Genomic DNA, 16,917 nt, shown 5'->3' with positions numbered 1-16,917 from the left:
CATTGTCCCTTTTTTTGGGCCTTCATTTTTTTATTTGGCCTTTCTCTTTTTTTATTGGGACAATGCTCTATTAAATGATGATCATCAAACTTCTATTTATTTACAACTCAATGATTACAACTCGATACTAGAACAAGGTATGACTCTATATGAATGCCTCCGGCAGTGTACCGGGATATGCAATGAATCAAGTGTGACATGTATGAAAAATTATGAACGGTGGCTTTGCCACAAATACGATGTCAACTACATGATCATGCAAAGCAATATGACAATGATGAACGTGTCATGATAAACGAAATGGTGGAAAGTTTCATGGCAATATATCTCGGAATGGCTATGGAAATGCCATAATAGGTAGGTATGGTGGCTGTTTTGAGGAAGATATAAGGAGGTTTATGTGTGAAAGAGTGTATCATATCATGGGGTTTGGATGCACCGGCAAAGTTTGCACCAACTCTCAATGTGAGAAAGTGCAATGCACGGTACCGAAGAGGCTAGCAATGATGGAAGGGTGAGAGTGCGTATAATCCATGGACTCAACATTAGTCATAAAGAACTCACATACTTATTGCAAAAATCTACAAGTCATCAAAACCAAGCACTACACGCATGCTCCTAGGGGGATAGATTGGTAGGAAAAGACCACCGCTCGTCCCCGACCGCCACTCATAAGGAGGACAATCAAAGAACACCTCATGTTTCAAATTTGTTACATAACGTTTACCATACGTGCATGCTACAGGACTTGCAAACTTCAACACAAGTATTTCTCAATTTCACAACCACTCAACTAGCACAACTTTAATATCACTACCTCCATATCTCAAAACAATCATCAAGCATCAAACTTCTCTTAGTATTCAACACACTCATAAATTGACGCTCCAAGCAAAACACATATCATGTGGTGAATAAAAATATAGCTCCAAGTAAAGTTACCGATAGAAGTAGACGAAAGAGGCGATGCCTTCCGGGGCATCACCAAGCTTTGGCTTTTAGGTGTCCTTAGATTATCTTGGGGGTGCCATGGGCATCCCCAAGATTAGGCTCTTGACACTCCTTGTTCCATAATCCATCAAATCTTTACCCAAAACTTGAAAACTTCACAACACAAAACTTAAAATAGAAAATCTCGCGAGCTCCGTTAGCAAAAGAAAACAAAATACCACTTCAAGGTACTGTAATGAACTCATTATTTATTTATATTGGTGTTAAACCTACTGTATTCCAACTTTTCTATGGTTTATAAACTATTTTACTAGCCATAGATTCATCAAAATAAGCAAACAACACACGGAAAACAGAATCTTTCAAAAACAGAACAGTTTGTAGTAATGTGTAGCTAGCGCAAGATCTGGAACCCCAAAAATTCTAAAATAAATTTCTGGACGTGAGGAATTTATCTATTAATCGTCTTCAAAAATAATTAACTAAATAGCACTTTCCAAATAAAAATGGGAGCAGTTCTCGTGAGCGCTAAAGTTTCTGTTTTTTACAGCAGGATTAACAAGACTTTCCCCAAGTCTTCCCAACGGTTCTACTTGGCACAAACACTAATTAAACACAAAAACACAACCAAAATAGATGCTAGGTAAATTATTTATTACTAAACAGGATCAAAAATCAAGGAATAAATATAAAATTGGGTTGCCTCCCAACAAGCGTTGTCGTTTAACGCCCCTAGCTAGGCATAAAAAGCAAGGATAGATCTAGGTATTGCCATCTTTGGTAGGCAATCCATAAGTGGCTCTCATAATAGATTCATAAGGTAATTTAATTTTCTTTCTAGGAAAGTGTTCCATGCCTTTCCTTAACGGAAATTGGAATCTAATATTTCCTTCCTTCATATCAATAATTGCACCAATCGAGGAAAGGTCTACCAAGAATAATAGGACATGAAGAATTGCAATCTATGTCAAGAACGATAAAATCTATGGGCACATAATTCCTATTTGCAACAATAAGAACATCATTAATTCTTCCCATAGGTTTCTTAATAGTGGAATCCGCAAGGTGCAAGTTTAGAGAGCAATCATCAAAATCACGGAAACCTAACAAATCACACAAAGTCTTTGGGATCGTGGAAACACTAGCACCCAAATCACACAAAGCATAGCATTCATGATCTTTAATTTTAATTTTAATAGTAGGTTCCCACTCATCATAAAGTTTTCTAGGGATAGAAACTTCCAACTCAAGTTTTTCTTCATAAGATTGCATCAGAGCATCAACGATATGTTTGGTAAAAGCTTTATTTTGGCTATAAGCATGAGGAGAATTTAGCACGGATTGCAACAAGGAAATACAATCTATCAAAGAGCAATTATCATACTTAAATCCCTTGAAATCCAAAATAGTAGGTTCATTAACATCTAGAGTTTTGATCTCTTTAATCCCACTTTTATCAAATTTAGCATCAAGATCTAAAAACTCCGAATTTTTGGAACGCCTTCTAGGTAAAGGTGGATCATATTCAGTCCCATCATTATCAAGATTCATATTGCAAAACAAATATTTAATAGGGGACACATCAATAACTTTTAGATCTTCATCTTTATTATCATGGAGACTAGAAGAACACGCTGTTATAAAGGAATCTTTCTTAGCACGCATCCTAGCGGTTCTTTCTTTGCACTCATCAATGGAAATTCTCATGGCTTTGAGAGACTCATTGATATCATGCTTAGGTGGAATAGATCTAAGGGCCAGTTCTTTTGGGCGGCTTAAAAAATAAGCTGCCTCTCCCCAGCTTAAAAAATAAGCCACCGTCAAAATTTCTTGAGACATCTAAATTAGTTATTCCATAACTAGTTTAGAAGCCCCAATGAATAAGAGAGTCGGCTTATGGGAAAAGCTGGGGAGGAGGCGGCTTATTTTTTAAGCTACCAAAAGAACTGGCCCTAAGTTTCAAAGAATCAACATCAAGAGAAATTCTATCAACGTTCCTAGCCAACTCATCAATCTTAAGCAATTTTTCTTCAATCAAAGCAATGAAATTCTTTTGCGAAGTAATAAATTCTTTAATATTAGATTCAAAATCAAAGGGCATCTTATTATAATTTCCATAAGAATTGTTGTAGTAATTACCATAATTATTATAGCAATTGCTAGGATAAGGCCTAGGATTAAAGTTTCCTCTATACGCGTTGTTACCAAAATTGTTCCTACCAACAAAATTCACATCCATAGATTCATTATTATTCTCAATCAAAGTAGACAAAGGCATATCATTAGGATCATAAGAAACACTTTTATTAGCAAATAATTTCATAAGTTCATCCATCTTTCCACTCAAAACATTAATTTCTTCTATCGCATGCACTTTTTTATTAGTAGATCTTTTAGTGTGCCATTGAGAATAATTAACCATAATATTATCTAGGAGTTTAGTAGCTTCTCCTAAAGTGATTTCCATAAAAGTGCCTCCCGCGGCCGAATCTAAAAGATTTCTAGAAGCAAAATTCAATCCGGCATAAAAAATTTGTATAATCATCCACAAATTCAAACCATGAGTAGGGCAATTACGTATCATTAATTTCATCCTCTCCCAAGCTTGTGCAACATGTTCATGATCAAGTTGCTTAAAATTCATAATATCGTTTCTAAGAGAGATGATCTTAGCGGGAGGAAAATACTTAGAGATAAAAGCATCTTTGCACTTATTCCAAGAATCAATACTATTTTTAGGCAAAGACGAAAACCAAGCTTTAGCACGATCTCTAATCCAAAAAGGAAGTAGCTTCAATTTAACAATATCATTATCCACATCTTTCTTCTTTTGCATATCACACAAATCAACGAAGCTATGTAGATGAGTAGCGGCATCTTCACTAGGAAGGCCGGAAAACGGATCTTTCATGACAAAATTCAGCAAGGCAGCATTAATTTCACAGGATTCAGCATCGGTAAAAGGAGCAATCGGAGTGCTAATAAAATCATTGTTGTTGGTATTGGTAAAGTCACACAATTTAGTGTTATCTTGAGCCATCGTGACAAGCAAGCAATCCAACACACAAGCAAACAAGAAACTGACAGAAAGAGGCAAACGGGAAAGAGAGGGAGGATAGAGAGAAAGGATGAATAAAACGGCAAGGGTGAAGTGGGGGAGAGGAAAACGACAGGCAAATGGCAAATAATGTAATGCGGGAGATAAGGGTTTGTGATGGGTACTTGGTATGTTTAACTTTTGCGTAGACCTCCCCGGCAACGGCGCCAGAAATCCTTCCTGCTACCTCTTGAGCACTGCGTTGGTTTTCCCTTGAAGAGGAAAGGGTGATGCAGCAAAGTAGCATAAGTATTTCCCTCAGTTTTTGAGAACCAAGGTATCAATCCAGTAGGAGGCTACGCGCGAGTCCCTCGCACCTACACAAAACAAATAAATCCTCACAACCAACACGATAAGGGGTTGTCAATCCCTACACGGTCACTTACGAGAGTGAGATATGATAGATATGATAAGATAATATTTTTGGTATTTGCATGATAAAGACGCAAAGTAAAATAAAAGGCAATGAAAATAACTAAGTGTTGGAAGATTAATATGATGAAGATAGACCCGGGGGCCATAGGTTTCACTAGTGGCTTCTCTCAAGAGCATAAGTATTTTACGGTGGGTGAACAAATTACTGTTGAGCAATTGACAGAATTGAGCATAGTTATGAGAATATCTAGGTATGATCATGTATATAGGCATCACATCCGAGACAAGTAGACCGACTCCTGCCTGCATCTACTACTATTACTCCACACATCGACCGCTATCCAGCATACATCTAGAGTATTAAGTTCATAAGAATAGAGTAACGCCTTAAGCAAGATGACATGATGTAGAGGGATAAATTCATGCAATATGATAAAAAAACCATCTTGTTATCCTCGATGGCAACAATACAATACGTGCCTTACTGCCCCTACTGTCACTAGGAAAGGACACCGCACGATTGAACCCAAAGCTAAGCACTTCTCCCATTGCAAGAAAGATCAATCTAGTAGGCCAAACCAAATTGATAATTCAAAGAGACTTGCAAAGATAACCAATCATACATAAAAGAATTCAGAGAAGATTCAAATATAGTTCATAGATAAACTTGATCATAAACCCACAATTCATCGGTCTCAACAAACACACCGCAAAAAAAGATTACATCGAATAGATCTCCACAAGAGAGGGGCAGAACTTTGTATTGAGATCCAAAAAGAGAGAAGAAGCCATCTAGCTAATAACTATGGACCCATAGGTCTGAGGTAAACTACTCACACTTCATCGGAGAGGCTATGGTGTTGATGTAGAAGCCCTCCGTGATCGATGCCCCCTCCGGCGGAGCTCCGGAATAGGCCCCAAGATGGGATCTCGTGGATACAGAAAGTTACGGCGGTGGAATTAGGGTTTTGGCTCCGTCTCTGATCGTTTGGGGGTACGTAGGTATATATAGGAGGAAGAAGTATGCCGGTGGAGCAATAGGGGGCCCACGAGAGTGGAGGGCGCGCCTGGGGGGGGGGGTAGGCGTGCCTCTACCTCGTGGCCTCCCTGTTGGTTTCTTGACGTAGGGTCCAAGTCTCCTGGATCTTGTTCGTTCCAAAAATCACGTTCCCGAAGATTTCATTCCGTTTGGACTCCGTTTGATATTCCTTTTCTTTGAAACCCTAAAATAGGCAAAAACAGCAATTCTGGGTTGGGCCTCCGGTTAATAGGTTAGTCCCAAAAATAATATAAAAGTGTATAATAAAGCCCAATAATGTCCAAAATAGTAGATAATATAGCATGGAGCAATCAAAAATTATAGATACGTTGGAGACGTATCAAGCAGCTTGCGGCTCCACCACCAGCGGCGCCTCGCTCATCGGCGTCCGAGCCGCCCCCGCCGCCGCCGTCCGCAACGCCTCCCCCAAGACGGCGTCACCGCTGCCTCCGTCGGCCCCAGCCCGCTCGACCACGTCGGTCTGCGGCGGGGTGTCGTCCCCAACGACCACGACCTCCCGGTCGAGGTCCATCGCATCCGCATGACTGCCATGGCCGTGCTCCCCCTCCAACGACGGCACGAAGACCATCACCATCGCCACCGTCCCTGTCGGCATCTCCGGCCACGCCAGCTCCTCGCCGGCCCATGCCCACGCCGCCACGGTGCTAACCCAGGCCTGGGTCGACGCCGCCTCCAGCTCCGCCTCGGCCCGATTCCGGTCCCGCCAGGCCAGGCCTTTGGCGTCGGTCGGGTCCCGACCGAGGTCCGGATCCGCCCGCTCCTCCTCCTCGTCCCGGTCAATGGTGTCGGACCGGCTCCTCTGGAACGCGTCGCCCTCGACGGACGCCGCATCCACCGCCGCCAGCGCCAGCGAGATCGGTGACCTGAAACACAAGACGAACTAAATACGGACCAAGCAGAGCCGCTCGGCAACTCAGTCCAAGCTAAAAAGAAACTTACCCGGCACCACCGGAACGGTGGGCCTCGCCGCCCTCTCCTACGGCACGGCGCGCCTCCTCTTGGTGGGCGGCCTCGCCACCCCAGCAGGGTCCGTCGCGCGCTTCGTGACCGGGGATCAAGGCGCGATGTTGTCCTTCCAGTGCGGCCGCCTCGCCGCCGGCGCCCCCCGAGACGACCCGGCTCCGGCCGCGCCGCCGCCTCCTCCACCCGGCGCCGCTACATCAACCGCTTGCGTCAGCTCCTCAAGCTGTCCCGCGACCCGGCGACTCATGAAATAAACACAAGACTTACCATCTCGGCGCCCCGCGCCCATGTCAGCGGTCGCCTCCTCCTCTCCCCCATGGGCCTTGGGCTCCTCCGACGCAACACGCACCACCTGCGCTCGCGCTCAGTCGTAAGGATGCTGGATGGTGTTCAGAAGCACCTCCCACGTCGCATCAGGGCAAATGAGAAGATAATAAGCAGCAAAATATGGAGACCAAGGACTCACCGACGGTGCCGGGTTCACGTGGTTGTACGGGGCTTTCCCGAACTCCCAGTCACCCTGCAGGTTGGCCTTGGAGATATCGTTGACCCGGCGGGCAACCTGGTCCGCGCCCAGCCGCGTGTTCGCCATGCGGTTGGGGTCCTGATGGTCGGTCATCTGACCGATGAGGTGGCTGCACTCCTGTAGCGACAGCACCCGGCGGACGATGAAGGCGGTGATGAGGTCGGTGTCGGTGAGCCCCTCCCGCTCCTTCATCACCGACACCCGCTCGCACAGGTTGAGCACCTCCGGCGACGGACACTTGTGGTAGTACCCCTAGTTTTTCTTCTCCTTCGGCGGCGAATTGACGAAGGGCGGCAAGTTGATGCGGTCTGCGCCGAGGTTGCAGACATAGAAGAAAGAATTCTGCCACTTCTTAGCAGAATCCTCCAGCGGCATCTTTGGGCAGTCAGCGCCTGACCGCTTGGATATGACGGCAGCCCCGCACTCGGACATCTCCCCGGCCCTCGGCCCTTGCTGCTTCAGGGAGAAGAAGCGCACCCAGAGGTCGATCGAAGGCTCGACCCCCATGTACCCCTCACAGAGGGTGATGAAGTCCGACAGCTGCACGATGGCGCCGGCGCCCAGATGATGGGTTTGGAGCCCGAAGAACTCTAGGAAGTCGCGGAAGAAGCCGCTCGCAGGAAGCCCAAACCCACGCTTGAAGTGCGGGAAGAAGACGGCGCGCTCCGTACCCTTGGGTTGGGGCTCCCGCTCGCCCTGCAGAGGGCGCGCGGCGACCTCCGTTTTCCCCAGCAGGCGCCTGGTGGTGCGGAGATAGGCGATGTCATCGAGGGTGACGGTCGAGCCCATCCACGAGCCAGACGGCAGCGCCATCGACAAAGAAGCGAGAGAAGAAGAAGATGGCTGCAAGGCTCTACTCTAAGCAACGAGCGTCGCGGTGCACGGTGGTCGCAAGAAGCAGAGGAAGGAAGACGAAGGCAGGGGCGCGAGTGAGAATGATTTCCGCCGCCCCTCCTCACCCTAATTTATAAGCCACGGTTTAAAACATGGGGGGTGGGATCGTTTGCTCTTGCCTTTCCCACTTCCCCGCAATAACTGCGCACGTACATGCGCAATAACCGCGTCAAGAATGGCAACCGACTTGCAGACGCCGCAACAAATCCGCGCGCGTGGGCCGAGGGCGCGCGGCCGCAGGGCCCTACGCGTCGCCCCGTCCCGTCGCGCGTGTGGCCTGTCAGGCCCCTCCGGCTCCCGGACGCCACATGGCGCCTGCGCGAAACCTAAAAGATTGCCTCAAAGATTCGGTGGACTCCTCGGTTTCCCGCCGCTGTCGGGATGCCGTGATTCGGCCTTCGGAAGCCAGCACACAGTGGGTGTTGCCGGACACGGCGGCCTCAAGATTCGCCTCCTTCAAAGGGGGAAACTGTGAAGGCCCTCCCATCCAAAGACGGCGGACCTTCACAACTTCGGGGACTACCGTCGGGGGGATGAACCCCGGGCAAGCAATGAAACCCGGATCCTTTTCAAAAACAACGGGGCCAGCATCACCCCTCAAGACGGCTCGCGCTTGACCGGGTCGCTCGACCCGGCCAAGCCCCTCAACCCGGCCTAATCTTCAAGACTTCTCCAACAAGCCAGCTCCCCCTTGGCGTGTTCCCCAACCCGGCCAAGGGTCAACGGCCGTCCCAGCCCAGCCGTATGATGGGACGAGTCTCCACCAACTGATGACCGAAACCACAGTACCCCGCCCACGCCTCTGGTCAGCCGAACGAGGCAACAGTGCCCCCACCTACCCGCTGACCAGGGCCGGCGTGGCAACAGTGCACCCATCGTCACCCATGACGCCAGCAAGCGGCGACCTGAGGGAGCGCCACTGTAGCCGACTCAACCCGGCCACTCCCTGACGATTGACAAGATGGCCAACGGTGCCCCATACCCGGCGGGTCCCATGCCCGATGAACCCGGCGAGGCCTGGTACCCGGCGGGTCCCAGCACCCGGTTCCTGGGCACTGACGACCCGGCCCTACAACCTTGTAACATTACCATTGTACCCCTGGGGGTTGACCTATAAAACCCCCAGGATCCCTCATGGATACGGGCAAGTAGCACACGACGAGAACGATAGCAATCACACAACAAACCAGACTAGCCACACCGGGAGAGGGAGCAGCCTAAGCCTTGGCCTGCCCTCCTTCTTCCTCCATACGAATCTAGGAGCAACCCTGTACTGTTACATATAAACCACACTCGGCAGGACTAGGGGTGTTATCTCTCCGGAGAGCCCCGAACCTGGGTATGTCTTGCGTCCCGCGCTCGCTCATGCCAACCTCGCCTCTGGAGCCCACCAGTGCCCTCGAGCCTCCTCCTCTCTTTAGCCATCCCTTGGCATATGTCGTGCGCCCACCACGACACCCCTCCGGCAGATCACCGGAAAAGGCCCCAAGATGGGATCTCACGGGTATAGAAGGTTGCGGCGGTGGAAAAGTGGTTTCGTGGCTCTCTGCGATCGATCTAGGGTATAAGAGTATATATAGGCGAAAGAAGTACGTCAGTGGAGCTACGTGGGTCCCACGAGGATGGGGGCGCGCCTCCCCCCTGGGCGCGCCCTCCTGCCTCATGGTCGCTTCACGGAGTTCCATACTTCAACTCCAAGTCTCCTGGTTTGCTTTCGGTCCAAGAAAGATCATCGTGAAAGTTTCATTCCGTTTGGATTCCGTTCGGTATTCCTTTTCTGCGAAACTCTAAAATAGGCAAAAAAACAGAAACTCGCACTGGGCCTCCGCTTAATAGGTTAGTCCCAAAAATAATATAAAAGAGCATAATAAAGCCCATTAAACATCGAAAACAGATAATATAATAGCATGGAACAATAAAAAATGATAGATACGTTGGAGATGTATCAAACCACGGTAAACATCTCGCTTGTGGTCATGCCGACACACTAGCCGGCATAGAAAAAAGATGGCGCTCTCGGTCATAGATCAATCATCAAGCTTGAGCATTTCCTTTTGCATCTTCTCGAACCAAGGCCTTTTTCTCGGGGAGGCCGTGCTCAAGTCCACCGTCATGATCTCTATCTCCTTCACCGTGCAAGCAAGCGCCACTTCTTTTGTTTTGGTCTTGGCATTGGTCGCCTCCTCTTGAGCTTCTACGCTTGCATATCCGCCTCAATCTTGAGCTTCTTCACTTGCATTTCCAACTCCATCTCAAGCTTCTTTGCATGCATTTCCGCTTCCATCTCGAGCTTCTTTGAATGCATTTCCGCCTCCATCTCGAGTGTCTTCTTTTGTATCTCCATGTAGGTGTAGTGGACGTGCACGATGACTTAGCCCGTGGCGGATGACGGACCACCGAAAATCATGTGCTGGAAGCGGCCATGGTGGCAGCGACGAGCCCATACTGCACTGGGCCGTTGTCGAACCCTAGGTAGAGGAGGGCGTGCTACGTGGCTGCAACGACGAGGGCCTTGTTCTCTACGATGGCGCCCCCCTGTTGGGCAGCAGCGGCCAAGGCTTCCACCTTGTCGACCTGCACCTTCCTCCGGCCAGCCCTCTTTGCCGATTGAGCGGCTCGTTGCGCGTCCGTCGGCTCCTTCTTTGGTCAGCGACGCATTTTTTAACGCGGCGCGAGACTTGTCGATGGTGGAGGTGAGGTCGTTGGCGGCGACAGGGTTCGGCGCGTCAGCCATGGCGAGCGGGCGGGAGGGTTTTGGGAAAGGGAGGGAAATGGAGTGAATGTATCGCCGACTGGCGGGTCAACGGGAGGATAAGAGCGGGCGCCGCGCCTGTCCGCTCCGTGTCCGCACCGACGCAAATCAGACTGAAATTTGGAATGAGTCACGCGCGAACAAAAAACAGACGCTCGCCCATTTAAGTCGGCCCGCTGGGCCGGGATTTGTGTTTGTTTTGGTCCAAATGGACACGCGGGACAGTTTGAGTCGACGCGTTGAAGTTGCTCTAATACCCTAAATAATCCTCAACGCTCGCGGTTTCTAGTAAAGCAGAGGGTGCCGCGCGCAAAAGCGCCAGCAATCCCATCCTAAATCCTCCGCTACGTAATCGCTGACCCAGAGCTAGAGCTACTACGACGACGGCGACGGGGAGTGCGCAGTGACGCGACGAGCTACGCGGAGACAGTGCTACTCCGAGAAAAGCAAGGCGAGAGACACACCCGGTCAGGTCTCCCTGGACTCCTCTAGAGCAAACACCAGGCAGAGCCAACTCGAATCAAAGAGAGAGAAGGGCAGAGTTTCCAATCGGCGGGAGGGGCCGCTTCACTCTGGCCGGAGCCGGAGGGAATTCGCTCATCCATTCATCCCGCGACCAGGTAATTTTAACCGAGCCCATACCATATCTCCCTGTTTTGAGTTCGGTCCGTTCGATGCGGAGCCGTCGGTTTTGCCCGGCCCCCCGACATGGATTCGGGCTTCTGGGAGTTCTCGGGGAAGATTGATTCTGAAGGTTCTGTGCATTTCTGGGCTCCCGCTTTCTTAGTCAACTGGTATCCCTTTGGGGAATTGATCAAGTCAATACGCACGCACAAGACTGACTTGGTTCTAGGAGTACTTCTTTCTTTCTAGTTACGTGAGCTAGCTGCTCTTGGTTTCGAACTCATACATTAGCAACCAAGTGCTACCTCCCTCCGTTCCAAAATACTTGTATGTGGTTTTAGTTCAACTTTTAACTAAAACCACGGAACGGAGGTTGTAGTTTCTATTATATTGTTATTTCATTTGATTTGATTGATAGGCATGTGATTAGATCATCTTTACATGATAAATTCCGCAGTTTGCAAGACTGTGTACACCTGTCCTGTTGTCCAGTAGACGAGAAACAGAGCAAATACGCTGGCAAAAGACAAAAAGTCCTCTTGGATGGCCAGAAGAAAACCTCGTGGATTTCATCGACTGCACATATAGTTCTTGGCTCCTTAACTGGCAATTAGAAACACCGCTGGGACAGGAACTTGAGACGCTCTTCTTGTTTAATCATGATGTTTCCTAAGCCGTGGTATATTTTCCGGAGAGAAAAGTTGCAAATTCGTCGCCATTCCCTTTTGTTTGGCTTTATGCCTATATGGAAATCCAATAAGGTTAGGTGGAACAGTTGCTGAATAATTGCAGGGATGAAAAAGTCAATCTGGCAATGGATGACGATCATAGCCATATAGAAACATGTCATAGTTCTCTGGAAAAAAAAACTCCTGAGCTGGCTGCTCTGTTCGTAATACTATACCTTCAGTCAAGCCATGAAAAACACATAATATTAATTTTTGGACTCTGATAAGTGTTACAAGTGTGGTGCGGAGCAATTCCATCCCGACGTTTTTTGATGGTAGTTACCCGAGGATGGCAACTTTATGTTTAGATGGCAAGTTTCAGTTTTTTGGGGTTTTCTTTTTCGGATGGCAACTTTAGAGTAAAAAAACGTCAGGGCGGTGTTACTTCGTGCCACACGTGTGGCACTTATCATTTGGATTTTTTTTTTGAAAATTGGCAAATACTCTACAACACTTGACACTTGAGTTCGTTCTCACAGCTTATTTTCTCTGTAATGTGGAGGCTTTGGTTTGTCTCATGTACTTCTCTGGCTTTGGTTTGTCTCTGGCTTTGCCTTCACCTTCTATAAGCTTTGCCCTCTTTTTGTTTGAAATTTCTTCAGGAGGAATATCCTGTCAAAAAAGCTAATCCTGCTGAACACAATAACGCGAAACAATTTCTGCAGAGTCAGTGATTTCTCTGCTAGCATGGAAACACCCGATAGCACTCACCACAGCGTCGCAAGCGTGCAGGATGCTGGAGAGCCTGCACCAGTTCTTGCAGAAAATCCAGACCCATCCTTGGAGATTCAAGAAAAGTTACCTCACAACTTGACAGGGCACAAGGAGAACTTGACAGAGCACCATATAGGGCATAGTGTACCTGCATCACCTGAAATGTTCCCGCGCTCGGTTCCAGCTCAAGTATCCAACAATTCCTTGACCGAAAAGACAGATGATGCAACTTCCACAAATAACAGTGAAAAAGTGAACAATATACCTCATAATGGTTCATGCAGTGACAGTACCATGGTAACAAGTGAAAGCAAATCTAACGGGCACAATCCGGATCATCGAGCGAACATTGCCGCCACCCCAAATAAGGGAGCAGAAACTGAAAGCAGACCATACAAAGGCCTTGTTGACACTGCTGCACCATTTGAGTCTGTTAAAGATGCTGTCACCAAGTTTGGAGGAATCGTTGACTGGAAAGCATACAGAACCCACACATTGGAGGTAATGCCGCTTTCTTTATCACTGTGCATGAATGTTCCCAACAAAGAAGAAAAAGGAAATAAAAATGCACAAATTTATTTGATTTACGTGCATCTCCATCGCATAACAGGAATGCATGCACTTCCTCTTTTAGGAGCACATTTAAACTTTTGTGAAGTAGATTACTGCATAGTATAATTATATGCAGAGACGCGGGACTATGCAACTTGAACTTAATTTCTGAAACTTTTGTGATGTAGAACTTGATTTATATTATATGCAGAGACGCGGGGCTATGCAACTTGAACTTGAGAAGGTTAAACAAGACATTCCACAAGTCAAAGGAAGTTCAGAAACTGCTGAAATGGCAAGATCGCAAGTGGTCGAGGAGCTAGAGACCACCAAAAGGCTTGTAGAGGAGCTGAAGCACAAGCTGGAGAGAGCAGAGGTTGAACTGGAGCAATCAAAGCAGGATTCTGAACTTGCACAGCTCAGGGCACAAGAAATGGAGCGGGGGATCGACAATGGGGCCAGTGTAGTAGCTCAAACAGAGTTGGCAGTAGCCAAAGAAAGGCATCAAAAGGCTATTGAGGAACTGAAGATGGTCAAGGAGGGATTAGGATCAACACAAGAACAGTACACCACCTTAGTAACTGAAAGGGATGCAGCAACCAAAAGAGCAGAGGAAGCTGCTTCTGCTGCGAAGGAGACAGAGAAGCGGGTCGAGGAGCTTACTCTAGAACTATTCGCATCCAGAGAATCTCTTGAGTTGGCGCACGCCGCGCACCACGACGCAGAAGAGCACAGGCTTGGAGCAGCCTTGGCAAAGGAGCAGGATTGCCTGGCCTGGGAGAGAGAACTGCAGCAGGCGAAGGAGGAGCTGCGGCAACTCGATGAGCAAATCCTATCGAAAACTTCTGCGCAGTCCAAACTTGATGGAAACAAGGGCATTTTTCTTAGGCTCAGTGCTGATCTGGCTGCCTATATGGCAAACAAATCAAGCGAAGAAGATGGAGCAGTTGAGGAGCATGGTTCTGAGGAAGATAGAGAAATGAGTAGGTCAATCAAGCAAGCTCTAGCATCGGCCAGAGTGGAGCTTGAGGATGTTAGAGGAAACATAGCAAAAGCAAATGATGAAGCCAACCTAATACGAGCTGTTGCAGAATCGCTGAGGACAGAGCTGGATAAGGAGAAAGCCTCACTTGTTACATTGCAGCAGAGGGAGAGCATGGCGTCCATCACACTCTCTTCTCTAGAAGCCGAGCTCAGTAGAACAAAACAAGAGATAGAAATGGCGTACACCAAGGAAGCAGAAAGCAGAGCAAAAATGGCAGACATTCCAAAAATGCTGCAGCGAGCAGCCCAGGAGGCAGACGATGCCAAGGTGGCAGCACATTCTGCACGAGAAGATCTGAGGAAATCCAAGGAAGAAGCCGAGCAAGCCAAGGCCGCTGCCACGACTGCGGAGGTCAGGCTACGCGCAGCTTTGAAAGAAATAGAGGCGTCTAAGGCATCCGAGAGGCTGGCACTAGTGGCAGCCCAAGCGCTGCAAGAGAGTGAGGAGGCTACAAGCTCTGAAGATTCTCCGAGAGTGACACTTCCGCTAGGCGAATACCACCTTCTTAGCAAGAGGGTTCATGAAGCCGAAGAGCTCGCCAGCGAGAGGGTGGCGGCATCGTTGGCGCAAATAGAGCTGGCGAAAGAGTCTGAGTCAAGGAGCCTGGACAGACTTCTTGAAGTGTCCAGGAGTATGGACCAAAAGAAGGATGCTCTGAAAATCGCATCGCAGAGGGCTGCCATGGCAGAGGAGGGGAAACTTGGCGCCGAGGCACAGTTGAGGAAATGGAGATCTGAGCATAAGCAGCTTCGAAAAGCTCATGAAGCTGCAAAACATGCAACTAGTCCTTTGAGCACTCCATTTGCTGGATACAAGGAGGCCTCTTACCAGGAAAATAAGGAAGTCCTTACAGAACCAATATCATATATGTCAGATAATAGCATGGGTGGATTTGTTTCGGACAAGAAGCTACGCAAAAAGAAGTCATTCTTCCCCCAAATGTCCAGCGTTTTCTCTAGAAAGGTGCAGACACAAACATAAAAATGATCATATGTACACACACATCTTGTTTTACATTGTACAGCGTAAAATTGTAACTGGTGTATTAAGTAAATAAGGTTGTTTTGAGAAGCCTTGCGATTTGTTGTAGACAACTACAGCTGAGGGCATACCATGTGTCTGTGAATTATGTTTGAAAATTGTTGATGCTTAAATCCATATGTATTAAATATGAAATGCTTGGGATCTTCCGATGCCATTGGTATTATGATTGACCTTTCTGTATAACCAAACAGAGGGGAGTGAAAGATCCCAGATTCGGCAAATTAAGGCAAAATAAGGGGCGGGAAAACTGCAGAATGATTGGAACGTCCATCACCCAGGGTTGATGCTATGAGACGATTTTCCAGAATTGCTCACACATGCAAATAGAAGAATAATGTCACGGCAGGCTGTAGCTGTAGGTCTGCAACACTTATGATAAATATATCCAAAATAATGTGCTACCCAACCAATTAATCCCCTTTCCCTCCCTCTCTATAAGAGATAACCAACATAAGCGTTGATCGGTTTACTTGTGAAAGCTTGAGTTCAGAAGATAGTGATTTTCTCACTGCAGAATTCTCCTTTGGGGAAATCAAATCTGCAGTGTTTGATATGTGATATAAACAAGGAAACTGGCCTTGATGGGTTCCCTGCTAGGAGTTCTGGGAAGTGGTTAAACATGATCTCAAAGATCTATTTGGTAAGTTTCACAGGGGGGGGGGGGGGGGGGGGGGGGGGGGTTGGATGTTGAGACGCTGAATCATGAGATTGTTTCTCTAATTTCAGAAGTGTCAGACAGTGATACAGAAATCCAGAACTATTTGTGTGAAATGTAAGTTATAAGATACTCCCTCCGTAAAGAAATATAAGAGCGTTAAGATCATCTAAACGCTCTTATATTTCTTTACAGAGGGAGTACTTGTTAATATTTTGGCAAACATACTGGGTGTAATAACTGCCAAAGTGGTATCTGACACCCAAACTGGTTTTATTAAAGGGTGGTACATTGTGGAAGGAGTGGTGCAACTCCATGAAACTTTGCATGAAATTCATTCTGAAAAGCAATGAGGTCTTTTGCTAAAAATGACTTTAAAAGACATATGACAAGGTCAAATGGTCTTTTCTGTGTCAAATTATGCGAAAGAAAGGCTTTGGGGATAAATGGGGTGATTGGGTCATGAATATAGTCAGGGGAAGGGTGGCTATCAAGGTCAACGACCGGGTGGGACCTTAGATCCCTACTTTTAAGGGATTAAAGAAGGGAGATCCATTGTCACCTCTTCATTTTTATTTTATTATAATGGCTAGCCATGCTTGTCAAGAAAGCACAAGGAAATGGTTTGATCAAAGGGCATTATACTAAATTTGTTGTGAAATCCTTTAGGAGAAGAGAACTCAAGCCAACTTAACTCTCAAATTGAATCGGAATCCACTCGACTGGTCCATCTATCCAATCAAATCCAAGAGCAAAGTACTAGACAAGGTGGAGTGCTTCTACTTGATGAGGTCTTGATCATCCCCACAAGGTTGAGGTCTTGGCCTTGATCATCTCCTATGGGGAGGCCTGGAAGAGGGAAAGCACTTGGCTCTCGATGTCTAAATAATATTTTCGAAGACCATAAGAGTTGAGTTTGGACTTCCATTTGTGCCAT

At 47.3% G+C, this 16,917-nt stretch overlaps 1 protein-coding gene across 2 annotated transcripts; it reads left to right on the top strand.

Annotated features, from left to right (window-relative positions):
- Nucleotides 1-10,959: 10,959 nt before the first annotated feature.
- LOC125517081 (protein WEAK CHLOROPLAST MOVEMENT UNDER BLUE LIGHT 1) lies at nucleotides 10,960-15,474 on the top strand. 2 transcript variants are annotated; one of them, XM_048682292.2, is made up of 3 exons: nucleotides 10,960-11,238; nucleotides 12,636-13,185; nucleotides 13,448-15,474. In XM_048682292.2, exons 2-3 carry the CDS (start codon nucleotides 12,658-12,660, stop codon nucleotides 15,260-15,262), a joined length of 2,343 nt encoding a protein of 780 aa, XP_048538249.2. In that variant the 5' UTR covers nucleotides 10,960-11,238; nucleotides 12,636-12,657; the 3' UTR covers nucleotides 15,263-15,474. The 2 variants fall into 2 exon arrangements, with proteins under 2 accessions (XP_048538249.2, XP_048538246.2); XM_048682289.2 differs by having other exon boundaries at nucleotides 12,573-13,185.
- The last annotated feature ends 1,443 nt before the right edge of the window (nucleotides 15,475-16,917 follow it).

The sequence above is a fragment of the Triticum urartu genome, chromosome 1A (assembly GCF_056163025.1).
Source record: "Triticum urartu cultivar PI428250 chromosome 1A, HENAU_Tu73, whole genome shotgun sequence".
Taxonomy (NCBI): Eukaryota; Viridiplantae; Streptophyta; class Magnoliopsida; order Poales; family Poaceae; genus Triticum; species Triticum urartu.
This window is presented reverse-complemented; position numbering and strand designations above follow the sequence as displayed.